This window comes from Trachypithecus francoisi, unplaced genomic scaffold, assembly GCF_009764315.1.
Source record: "Trachypithecus francoisi isolate TF-2019V2 unplaced genomic scaffold, Tfra_2.0 Lachesis_group5, whole genome shotgun sequence".
NCBI classification, from domain to species: Eukaryota; Metazoa; Chordata; class Mammalia; order Primates; family Cercopithecidae; genus Trachypithecus; species Trachypithecus francoisi.
In genome coordinates, this window is record NW_022681470.1 from 102,170,424 (window position 1) to 102,183,108 (window position 12,685).

Sequence of the window (12,685 nt, forward strand, 5' to 3'; positions counted from 1 at the left end):
GGCACCCTCCCTGTAGCACTAGCTGGATTTTTCAAAACTTTCATTGTATATATTTGAGGGATAGAACATGATGTTGTAAGATACATATATGTAGTAAAATGGTTACTGTAATGGAACAAATTAACATGTTCATTATTTTACAAAGTTACCCATTCCCACTGCCACCATGGCAAAAGCAGCTGCAATCTACTAATTTAGGAAAAATCTTCAGTAGAATACAATATTATTAACTATAGTCCTCATGTTGTACATTAGATCTTTTGACTTACTCACCCTACGTATTTTCTACCTTACATTCTTTGACCTATATCTCCCTAGACACCCCCCTCAACTGCTTTTCCAGTCCCCATGTCAATATATGTGACTTTTTTTTTTTTGATTCCACATATAAGTGAGTACATGTAATAATTTTCTTTTTGTGTCTGGCCTATTTACTTAGTCATCAGGGAAATGCAAATCAAAACCATGGTGAGATACCACCTCATATCTGTTAAGATGGCTATTACCAAAAAGACAAGAGATAGCAAGTGTTGGTAAAGATGTGGAGAAAAGGAGAACGTTTCCGGACTGTTGATGGGAATATAAATTGATGCAGCTATTATGAAAAATATCACGGAGGTTCCTGAAGAAACCAGCTGAATTTTACAATGATTCCTGCCCTTTAACTTTGGGAGAGGTCATGTGGACAGCCATGGGGCACGTGATACCATGAGATCGTCCCATACCCTCGTTCATGACCCAGTCTAGGAAGATATTTTGAGATGCTCAAGTAATCTGGGTTTCTAGTAGTGTTCCGACCACGTTAGTGCACAGAGCATGATTTGTTTAGGGGCTGATGAGGAAGGAGGCTGAGAGGCTAGACAATGAGCTCAGTTTTTAACTGAATTTTTAACTTCATCAATTTCAGCCTGTTTTTCTACCCATCATTGCACTCAAGTGACCTCGGCAGATACCATGTGAGGCACAGGTATTTTTCCAGTTGGAGAGAATGGGTTGTCTGATGTCAGGACACCCAGTATCTAGATCTGGCTGAACATAATTGTAATGAGGTCAGGTAGAGAACTCTTTGGTTCATGGGGTTGGTTCTATGTAAGGAATTGAGACCTGCCTGTCTGCTCTCAGACTAGCATAGGACGAAGAAACCAACGTTCACCAAGTGCTCCTGGCACTTCCCATAAGTCACTGTTTAATCCAGTAAATTCTCATTGCAGTTCTGTGAGAGGCACCATTTGCCCTCCCACAGGTGAGGAAACAAAGGCTTAGGAGAATTAAACACTGAACTCATGGTCAGACAGCTTCCAAAGTTGACTGTGGCATTCACACCCAGGCCCATTCCCTTCAAAGTTAGCTACAGCAAGGACAACGCCTCTGAGCTCACTGCAGACGCTAACACAGCCCTTCATGCTGGAGTTCTTGCCGACGCCTAGCTCCATCACAAAACGAAGGAGGCCAGAGTGCTGGACTCACCCCTGCCAGTGCCAAGCAGCTGCTCCATGTCAAGCTTTCTTAGCCAGGCCAGGAATCTCAGAAACAGACACTACTGGGCACACACTAAGAATGGATCATCCCTTATAAATGGGGGGAAACACTCCCTGAAGTGAATCTTTTGGGTAGAGTGCTGTTTAGCTGTATTTTTCATGAAAATAATCTTTCAAAAAAAAGTGACCTGTTCATCAACCCACACTGAACTTGCTTTGTGAACTTGCCAAATATTCTCATATTCCCATGATTTTACGCTTTCTTTCCCTTATGAAATCCTTCTAAACATCTCCCAAGACACCAATATCCTCAGCTCAAATAACTTCCTCCTCTGGACTCAAGAGAATTTCCTATACACCTCTGTTGTAGCATCACTCACTGCTTCCAGTGACTTCTGCATGCTCTGTCCCTCCCACCAGACTTCTATGGAAAAAGGGTCAGGTTTGAATTCTCCTCTTAAAGTAAAGCACCACCTAGCCCAGTGCCTGGTACATAATGCTGGGCTTGTGTGTTGTATCTTACTTACTAATGTGCATGTACATTCCCAGATGGAAGGGATCTGAAATACCATAGCACTGTGAAATACATTGAGCTGTGTAAAAGTGCCTCTGAGTAGCCTTAGACAGACAAGAGAGGGGTCATCTTCAAAGAACTCACAACCAAGCCATTTGCCCATCCTAGTCTTCCCCCACACCCACTACCCTCCCCCAGTCTAAACCGAACCCTACCTCTGCCTTTGGACGCCCTCTGGTGGCTCTTTAGGATAATGACCACACAAAGACGCAGGAGGAGTTGGGGGTTGGCTCTTTATTGGACAGTTACTGCTGTACCACAGGGTCAGAGTGCAGTGTAAGCAGTGTCAGAGGCCCGTGTTCAGCCCAAGAATATGGATCTTCTCTCCCTGTTGATCACAGTGGGTAGATTTCTTCAGAAAAGCCCCAGAGGTGGGGACCAGTGAGTCAGCCCCAAGGTTAGAAGTGGAACTGGAAGGCCTCGGTCACGTGCGGCTTCCAAGCTTCCAGGCTGGGCAGCAAGGAGGAGATGCCCATGACATGCCAGGTCTCCCCATCTGACACCAGTGATGTCTGGTAGGACAGCAGCCGCACGCCTGCCTCTGCCAGGAGGCCTGGAAATAGAAGAAACTCCTGGATGGCACAGGGCATAGGGGAAAAAGGAGCGAGGGACTGGGAACAGAGTCAGAAGTTCTAAGCTTCTGTGATCAAAGGTGCAATGAGGGGACAGTGGTCTCAGAGTCAAAGAGCTGAGATGGGACAGCAAGAGGGCATCTGCCCAGCTTCCGTGGATATTCCTGACTCTCTGGGAACACCGTGACCATCAGCTGTAGCTCTTGACTTTCTGATTGCCAGTTTTAGCCAGCCAACAGCAAGGGAGAAAAGCAGGAAAGTTCCCTTGGGCAGCCAGCAAGAATAGTGAAATTAGGCCCTTCAGGGTTTGAAGGCACACCCTCCGCCAAACATGGATGTGCTCCAAAACGCCTAGCAGCCCAAGTCCCCGCAGAATGGGGCAGGTCCGAGATGCCCACCATGGCTAGAAGCTTTGTAGGCTTTGCTGCAGCTGGGCTGGCCACCAGGGACGGCCATGGGGCCAGCAGGCAGGAGTAAGAAACCTGCTCTCAATGTCCCTGAACTCCTGGGCTATGGCTCCATAGGCAGGTCCAGTGTGCTTAACACGGCGAGCTGGGAACCCACAACTGGTCAGGAATAGAGTCTCTGGCCCCACCCCTGCCATGCTGCTCTATGACCCTGGATAAGGCACTTTCCCTCTTTGAACTGAGTATCCACTCCCTGAATGTTCTGGAAACTGGCATGACAAACTCCCTGTATGGTACAGATCCAGAGACACCCTGGGGCACGAAGAGGGGCTAAAGGAAGGTGGGTAGGATCCAATTCCAGGGCAGACTCCACCCCAGCCTCAAAGACACCAGCCAGCCCTACAAGGCCCTCCTCACCAATCATGGTAGGCAGCATTGCAGGGTCAGAGGTCTGAGTTCGGAATAGGAGCAGGGGCAGACCCCTGCGGAGAGGCACTTCTGGCCTGAAGACAGCTCCATTGAGCCCCTGCAGTACAGGTGTAGTGCCCTGGACCAAGCCCACAGCCTGGTAAGGGGCGCCTGCCAGGGCCACGGCCAGGAGGCATTCCCCGAAGCCTTGCTCCCCTGGTGCAGCAGGGCTGTGAGAGGTGGTGACCTGTGTGGAGAAGGCAAGGTGACAGTTACTCCTCCTGGCTGCACCACGCCCACCCTCCTCTCTTGGCCGAATCACCTATTGGTAGGATGTAGGGCTCCAGCATGGATAATGTGCTCAGTAATTCAGGACCAGAAGGGAGAGGGCAAATGGGCCAAGCTGTGTGCCCTTTGACATCAGCTTCCTGGAACAGCCAATGATCTCCTTAAAGAGCGGGCAAAGAGATCTGCCAGGCACGGATGAAGGCTTGGAGGGATATAGGGAGGAAAGAAAAGGAGGGAGGCAGGGCTATGAGGAGACTCCACTCTGGCCCCTCCGGCTCCGACACAGCTTCCTGCATAGCATCAGTGGCATGACTGGCAGGCAGGAGTAGAGTGGAGCAGACGGGTGAGGACATGGAAGTTTTACTGCCTATCCCTTCTGCCAGCTCCCACTGGCTGAGCAACAGGCTTTGAAACAGACTTTGATCTAAACAGGGAACCAGAGGGGAAGGTGCCAATAGGAAGCCGTGCGAGGCAGTAGGACATGCTGCTTGCTCCCAGAGCTTGCAAGTGAATCAAGAACCCGGGTGCTACGGCATGAGTTAGGCAGAGTCAAACACGGCCTGGCAGCCATGTCGGGCAGTGGCAAACACACGGGCTCATCATTTTCTTTGGCTGTGAAATGGGGACGCTGCTACTGCCTCCATTCCCACAGCACTCATACACAAAGCAGTGCCATTAGCAACACTCGGGGCCAGGCAGTGTCTCCATTTTGCAGATGAAGAAACTGCAGCTACCCCTCACAGGTAGACAGGCCGATGCAAGGCTGGCACCTAGGCCTCCTCCGCTCAACAGACAGGCTCTGGAAATGTGGGGGAGAAGACTAGTGCTGACAGGGATGGGGAGGTAGCGTCAGGGAGGGGGGCGCACATCGAGGCCAGCCTCTTTCACCAGCAGCTTGGCGTTAACCAAATTCACATCCGCCTGCTTGGAAGCCTCTTTCAGGAGGCCGACAATGACTGCAGGGCTTAGGCAGTTCCCAGCATTCTTCAGGGATGTTCCTGGGGACAGAGAGAAGCCACCATGAGGTTACTGTTTGTTGAGCACCACAGGAGGGGGCAGGAAGCCACTGGCACCTAGCTCTGGACGATGGGCTCCTCGCTACCCTGGGGACCCCAAGGGCAACCTGCTCCAGGCAGGTCCACTTGCCCTTCAGTGGGCTCAAAGGAGGCATAATCTGGGCCCAAGCCAGGAAACCCAGGATGTTTTCACCACCCTGAGAAACTCCTCTCCAAAACTCAGTCCAACTCCACTCCGCTCCCCAACCCTGCACCTGGCTTGGCCATCCTGGCCTACCTATTATCCTCCCAGGGGACACTGGAAAATTCCCTACTCTTACCCCTCCCTGACACTCAGAGCCTTGCCAGCCTCAGAAAATCGAAGCAGAAAGAAGCAACCGAAGCAACTGCTGCCCAGCTCCCTGCCTTGTTTCCTTCAGGGCTCGGACACCCAAGCCAGTGGGGACCCCCTGGCTCTGCCCTTCCCTGGTATTGTCAATGCCTGGGGTTTAGCTGCCCTCACCCTGCAATGTCTCTCCAAGAGTGAGACGCCCCACAGTCCATGGGGGAAGATACACCTCTACAGGGCTAAGGAAACTGGAGCCCTCCTTGGTCACTCAACCACATCCGCACAGTACTGGATCCACTGCAAAGGTGACCACAGCCTGCTCAGCAGCCCGAGAGGAGGACAGAGGGCACTGCTCTCATTCCCACTCCACAGCTGAGCAAACACCCTCAAGGGCTGTCAGACGGCCCAAGGGACCACCTTGGTTAGTCACAGAGCACAAAGTGTCCTCCCGCCTCCTGGTTCATCTGCCCCTAACTCTCACTTTACAACTGAAGAATCCAAGCCTCAGAAGGGAGAGTCACACAGCAGGCAAGAGACAGGGCCCAAAATCAGAATCCAGCATACTGTTGCTTAATGGGAGCCTCCCTCCAGCTATCCTACGCCCTCTCACACGAAACTCTATCTCTTGTAGAGGTCTCTCTTGTACCCAAAATATCTACGTCTTAAAAATGCTACATAAACATGATTTTTGAATATTCAGTACATCTTTCCAATGACTTTTTCTACCCCTCCCTTTACCACCCTCTCACCAGTAGTAAGGGAGCTATACTCAGGGTCTAAGCCACCCCTACTGCCCCTCACTAACCCTGTGTCCTGTAGCAGATACATCCAGCAGGGCAGATCTCACACCCCCTCATCCCCTCCTCCCTCTCCTTCTGCAAGGTCCCCAGCTCACCCTGTGTTATCACCTGGATGGTCCCTTTGGGGGACCCAGCCCAGGCTCGCATCAGTGTCCCCAGAGCTTCTGCCAGACCAATCCAAGGCTTGGTGTGTGGAGAGAAGGCACTGGTAAGCGCCTGGGCATTAACCTGCAGAGGATGGAGGAGCGGGACTGTGGTCTGGAAGAGGCATTGCAGAGCCTGAATCAAGATCTGGCTGCCAAGACCCAGCTCCACAAGAAAGACAGTCTAGGGTCACTCATGCTTGGTGCCTGGTGGGTGACAACTTCCACCAGTCACTAACAACAGGACAAGGACTTGTTCCTACAGATGAGGAGAGCTGGAGAGCCAGCAATGGACACAGAAGGCCACAACCACTCAAAATTGTTCCTTTTGCCGAACTGTGTCCACCCCAGCCCCCTCCATGGAAGTGGTGGGGCGGGGGGGGAAATCCATGGAAGTCAGCAGGGCTAGGACCAGCAGCATGCGAGGAGGTCAGCAAAGACGCTGACCTGTCTGCATCCTCTGTCCTCTCTGCTGTGTAGGCTTCCTCAGGATGGAGGGGGCAGAGAGGCCTGGAGGGCTGGGCGGGGCAGAGAGGCCTGGAGCGCTGGGCTCTCAATCCAGAGGTGGGAGAGCAGAACCAAAATCCCCGCCTCTCCTGCCACAGTGCTGTCCTCACCGGCAAAAATTGCCCAGCTGAGGGTCAGCCAAGACAGCTGAGAACACCGAGCCCATTTCCCTGATTCTTTGACTCCATGGCCTGGGCCCACCCACACAAGCTGCAGAGAGGCTTGCGTCATGTTTTCCTGTCCTCAGGGAACTTAGAATTTAGGTTAAGTAGGAAGATTAGGATAAAAGAAAAGAAAACAAACACCCCATGGGACTGAACCTTAATAACAAGAAAGAAAGTGGTTCTCAGAATTGGGAAGGGGCTGGAAAGGCCAAGCAAGACTTCAAAAGGAAGCAGCAAGCCCCTGGAAGGACAGCTATGCCTCCCTCATGCACCTGTGTCTCCCAAGAGCTATGACAACGTCTGGTACCCAGTGAAACTTAAGGAATATCCACAGACTGAATGAATGAGACAGGACTTGAAGTGTAGGTCAGGTTAAGCTCGTAGGAGACGCACATGCCAGGAAAGGCTTGACGGAAGCAAAGACATCTTATGCCATGATTTGGGGAAAACAAGGGGGTCAGCCAGCATGGAGGGTTCATTTGGGAGTAGGAAGGGCAGGCTGTCAAGGCAGGGTCTGAGGAGCTTACAGGGTGCAAATTTTCTACACAGGCCATCCCCCGAGCCACATCCCCACCTGCTGCGTCCAGCTGGCACCCAAACAGCACTCCTTCATTCCCAAGGCATGTGGAGAACAAAGGAGCCTTTCTCTAGAGGCTGGGCCTGGGAAGGGCCACAATCTCTGCAGCAAGACTACGATATAACAGGCCTGAGCCGGGCTCTCTGCTGCCAAGGCCTCTGCTATCAAGGCTGGAGAGGGGAGGCTCCCGCCCACCCACTGCGGAGAGTGCTGACTCAAGCAGATTTCCCTTATCTTTAGCTCCCAGGGCTGAATCTGTTCACCCACGCTGCTACCCGCCCCTACAAGATGCTGTCCTTCCTCTCCTGCCTCTGACTCCTGGCCCCCAGCCCCAGGTGGTGATACTTACAACCCCCGTGAGAGACTTCCCCTTCACCATGTCCACCAACTGCACAGCTATCTCCTCCCCACAGCGGCTCTGCGCCTCCTTGGTGCTGGCACCCAGGTGGGGACAGCTGATGACATTCTCATGGTCCACCAAGGCCCGGTCCCGTGGTGGCTCCTGCCCAGAAAGAGATACCTCTAGGCTGGCTGCCACAGACTTGTCACACCCTCTTGGACCACCCCAGGGAAGGCTGGAGGGAAGGCAGTCAGGAGTGCTGGTGCCTTCCACTTCTGTTTTGTCAGGGTGGTCACTGGACTCAGTAATGGGTTTCCTCATGAATGTTCCATCTCAGCAGAGTGGACAGAACAGAAAGTGTGAACCAGATTCAAATCTCACCTTCACCACTTAACCACCTGGGTGCCTTGGGGGTGAACCTTGATCTAAGCTTCAGCTTCTTTATCTGTGAAATGGGTTGACCCTATCTCCCTCATAACATTACTGTGGGGATGATGCACGTTTAACATGGGAGGTTGTCAACCAATGGGAGCTACTGTTGTTGTTACTGGGCTTTTCCCTGAAACTCACCCCCCTGCATCCATGCAGCACTTGCTGTCGATGTGCGTTGCTGGACTTTTAGCACAGTGTCCTGCTCTTCCAAGACACTCTACGCAGGTAACTGCATCTTGGCTGTCATCAGAACAGGTTGTCCAACTGTGGCACTTCCACCCCCCTCTCCCCAGGGTCTTTTCCACCCTTCTGCTCACTGAGAAGATTGCCCTTGGGAATGTTATTTAGGCATCTTCTGGCCATTCTCCTCAGGGCTCTGTTGGTCCCATTGAATTTTGACCATTTAAACCTGTGAGTCCTGGCCACATGTAACCATGTAACCCTGTGAGTCCTGTACCACCAGCAAATGGTACAAGGATGCTGAAGAGAACAGGAGAAGATGCTATATTAGGGAGGATGGTGATACAAAGATGGACAAGGCTTGCCCTGCCTTCAGGGAGCTTATGATCTAAGAGTTGAGAAAGATGACCAAGGTTACAAACCAAAAGGCACTGTGTGCCCTGGGCTGGGAGTACACAATGAGGGCTACAGAGGCTCAGAGAGGGCCAGTGACCTTCCAAGGACACACAGCTAGTAACCTGCAAACCACAACTACCTAATCCAAAGTCCATGCCCTTTCCCATTCCTTACTGAGGGAAGATCCAATGTTGGGGGCAGGATCTTTCAGGAGAGGAGCCAACAGGATTCAAGTGCAAATGCACTCTTCCCTATTGGATCCGGTGTGAGGCTGAGCCTCTGCTCCCGCTGGGAGAGCAGCCCACCTTGAGGACCCTGGGGGAATACTGCCAGTATCCTCGGGCTTCTGTCCACCCAGGAAGAGAAGAAGGAAAAAGGAGTGCCCATGGACACTGAAAAGGACATCTTGGCAATGGGACTGCATATCCATCAGTGTCCCTTAACTATACGCTAAAGCCCCCTCTCTCCCTGCTCCAGACCCTCGACCTCAGAACTGATTTGTGGCTCTATCTTTGTCAATATGTTAGCAGTCTGAGAAGCCTGGAACCAGGAATTGGGTCCGCTTTAAAACCTGAGTTTGGCAGAAAACCACATAGCTGCCTCCATACCAGGCTCCGCAAGAACTCCTCAAACCACAAAGGTGTGTTTTCGGCAACACAGCTTTCACCTGTTTACCAGGGATGAAAGAGACTATAAGCTAGAGGCCTTCTGTAAAATGCCAGGCTTTCCCTGCCATGGGCCTCTCTGCTCCCTATCTCTCCCCTCCTCCTGACTCTGAGGCTGCCAGGCACTTACTTCCGTAAACACGTCCAGTGCAGCCCCGGCACACTGGCCAGACTGCAGGGCCCGGAGCAGGGCGCCTTCATCCACGATCCCTCCACGGGCACAGTTCACCACACGCACCCCCTTCTTGCACTGGGCAAAAGTGTTGTCATTCAGCAAGCCTGGAAGAAAGGGAAGCATCTTCCTGCTGGGGCAGCACCAGGGTCCCCACGCTCATCCCTGGCTTCCAGAGGTCTTCCCTTTCCTCGAGCCAGCTCTTTCTCGGAGCCTCTCTCCTGCAGGATGGCAGCTTCTTTGCTCTCATCTCTTCCTCCTCAGATGCTCTGGGGCAGGAGTCCCTGTTATGGATCTGGGCCAGACTCAGTTTAGAAACATCTTAGAAATTCTTGAGATATTACTGTTTCCAGTGGATCTGGGAATCAGAAAGCCCTGCAGGGGCTGCAGAAAGCATCCATGGGGGTCACTGGTCGTCCCTGTGCCCAGCTCACCTAGACCCCAAGCACTTCTAGCTGGCTTACTCTCCCCTATCGGATGCAGGGGTGTCTAACAAAGCATCACGCTCTGCAGGACCCAGGTGGACCTCTCCCCACAGCTCATTACCACTGTCTGGAGAAGGCCCAGATGGAGGGCCCATTTGTTAACTGGTCTGTGGCTTCTGTGACCAATCCACAATGTAAGGACACACCTACCTGTCGTGGAGGGCAGGAGAGGAGTGTGCACAGTGATGAAATCACAGAGAGGCCAGATCTCCTCCAGGGGCAGCTGCTGAACACCAAAGGAGGCCGAGACCTCTGGGGAAATGATGGGGTCATACCCTACAGTCTAGTAGGAAGCAAGAGAGAGGGAGAGTGTCATTCTTAATCATTAGCAGTGTTATTATTAAGAATGGCAAACATTTTTTGAGCATTTGCCATATACTAAGTACCATGCTCAGCTTAATTAATTCTCCAGTTAATTGACCATACACTAAGTACCATGCTCCATATACTAAGCACCATCTGCCATATACTAAGTACCATGCTCAGCTTAATTAATTCTCATGACAACACAATGATGCTGGGACTGTTCTTGTCTGCTTGAGAGCTGAGGTAAGCAGGGCTTCCACAATGAGGAGGGGCACAACCAGAGCTCAAAAGAAGGTGCGTCTGCCTCCATGCTCTGACCACACACAGATGCAACAATAGCTCATGTATGCCTGGACAAGTTGGAGCTTGGAAGTCCTTAGAAATCGGGGAGCCCTGAGGGAGGGAGGGCAGTCATGTGGGGAGCGGACAGCCAGGAAAGGGAGGAGAAATGGCAGCTGCAGCTGGAGGGTCCAGTCCAGAAAACAGACAGGTGCATCAGGTACTAAAACAAAGTGAGCAGAGGCGAAGGAGGAGGGCAACAGTGGTACAAGGCAGGACCCGGAGCGGGAGTGAGACTGCATGCCCTCTAAACCAGGAAGCCTGGCCTGTGTCCTCCCCCAGTCACTGCCCACTGTGTGGAAAGGTACAGGTCAGTTCCCCTGGACCTGGGTCGTCCATCCTAAATGAAGGGGCTGGGCGGATCATGGCAGCCATCCCTTACTCTCACGTGCAATCACTGGGAATTATTTGAAGAGAAATCCCCCTTAATCCCGAGAGAGAATATAAAGAGTGAGCCCAGGATTAGATGAAAACAAAGAACACACAGCATTGTCTCTGGGTAGTGGAATTATTTTTCTCCGTTATGCTTTCCTGTGCTTTCAAGTTCTCTACTACATGATTCATAAATTACTTTTGAAATTAGGGATACAGAATAGATACTTTAGAACATAATGGGAAAGCTGGGTGCTATGGCTCATGCTTATAATCCCAGCACTTTGGGAGGCTGAGGCAGGAGGATCATTTGACCCCGGGAGTCGGAGACTAGCTGGGGCAACACAGTGAGATCCCACCTCTACAAAAAATTCAAAAAATTAGCCAAGTGTGGTGGCACACACCTGTGCCACTCAGAAGGCTGAGGCAGGAGGACCACTTGGGCCTAGGAGATTGAGGCTGCAGTGAGCCAAGATTGAGCCACTGCACTCTAGCCTGGGTGACAGACAAGATGTCTCAGAAAAAATAAATAAATAAATAAAATAAAATAAAATAGAACATAATAGGAAAGAGGACTTCAAATTCAGTAATTCTAAGGCAGAAGCTAAAATGGTTATGATTAAGGTGAAGCCTCTGGATCCGTTTTTTCATCATTAGCCTTGTGGAATAAGGAAAGCCAAGTGACCCCACACCAACCATCAGGTAGGTTTGGCGGAAAGATGCTGCCTCCCCCATGCCCTAGAAGAACCTCCAGCTCGGAACGCTGGTGGTCTTTTTCAGACACTGCGGCTCCCCTCAGCTCTAAGCTACTCATTTCTGGTGGGAGGAGACAGTGTCCAGGGGAGGAGACGGGATCCCTGCCATCCCCTGCCATCATTGTCACAAGTCTTCTTTGTCTGCTGGTCCTGAGGCCGGCCTGAACAATGGCCCTGTTCATCTCTAATCCAGATGTATTTTTTTTTTTCTCATATGGAGTGGGGAGAGGAAGGGAGCACCAATAGAGATCACAAGGTCCAGCCTGACTGACGTCTACTCCGTGCTCAGGAGCCAAGAACAACCTGGGGGCTGGCAGGAGGAAGGGCCCTGCGGGCTGAGCCTGACCTCCTCCACAGACAGGTGCCTGGGGCTGGAGGGAGGGGGCTGGGGAGAGGAGCAGGTGAGCATCTTCCTCAGTGGTCAGCAAAGCACTGACCCAGCTTCCTTCTTTCACAGAGAGTATCTCATTTATCTGCAGATGACTGCAAGGAAGGAATCTGGCTGAGCAAACCTCTGCTCTCATTCTCCATTTGAGATAACCAGGGCAGAGAAGAGCTGAACTCAGCTGGGGGTTGGGGTTCTGACACTAGGAGACGATGTTGAGGGGATGGAAAGGGCGACAATAGGCCCAGGACACACGTGCCTGCCAGGGTCCTGATGTGTGCTGGAAAGGGCCGGATGTCCTAATATACAGGCATTGGAGCGCCTCTGCGTACACACAATTCAAAGACTACTCCCGGAGAGAAGCCTTGGGGAGAAACACGAAGGAGTCCCCTCACCTCAATCCCAGCCCCAGGCCAGACTCCTGATGTTGGGGCAACAGAGGAACCCTCACATTCTAAGCAGGACTCCAGGGCAGCTGGTGGCTCCTACCTGCCTGAGGCCACAGAAGGCAGCCCGGAGAGGCTGGTATGCTGGCTGCAGGGCCTTGCTGGCTTAGCAGAGCAAAGAGGAGAGCAAGGAGGCCTCCCAGTTAAAGA

At 52.0% G+C, this 12,685-nt stretch overlaps 1 protein-coding gene across 3 annotated transcripts in view; it reads right to left on the minus strand.

Annotated features, from left to right (window-relative positions):
* Positions 1-2,268: 2,268 nt before the first annotated feature.
* The window catches only part of PHGDH (phosphoglycerate dehydrogenase), a 31,394-nt gene continuing 20,977 nt past the window's right edge, over positions 2,269-12,685 (minus strand). For 2 of the 3 annotated variants that reach the window (XM_033200142.1, XM_033200144.1), the window contains exons 6-12: positions 10,083-10,215; positions 9,406-9,554; positions 7,612-7,764; positions 5,967-6,099; positions 4,595-4,725; positions 3,449-3,686; positions 2,269-2,605 (exon numbers count right to left, since the gene is read on the minus strand). In XM_033200142.1, the coding sequence (XP_033056033.1) occupies positions 2,451-2,605; positions 3,449-3,686; positions 4,595-4,725; positions 5,967-6,099; positions 7,612-7,764; positions 9,406-9,554; positions 10,083-10,215 (1,092 nt within the window). In that variant the 3' untranslated portion in view covers positions 2,269-2,450. The remainder of the gene's footprint in view (positions 2,606-3,448; positions 3,687-4,594; positions 4,726-5,966; positions 6,100-7,611; positions 7,765-9,405; positions 9,555-10,082; positions 10,216-12,685) is intronic. The other variant, XM_033200143.1, reaches the window with a different exon arrangement.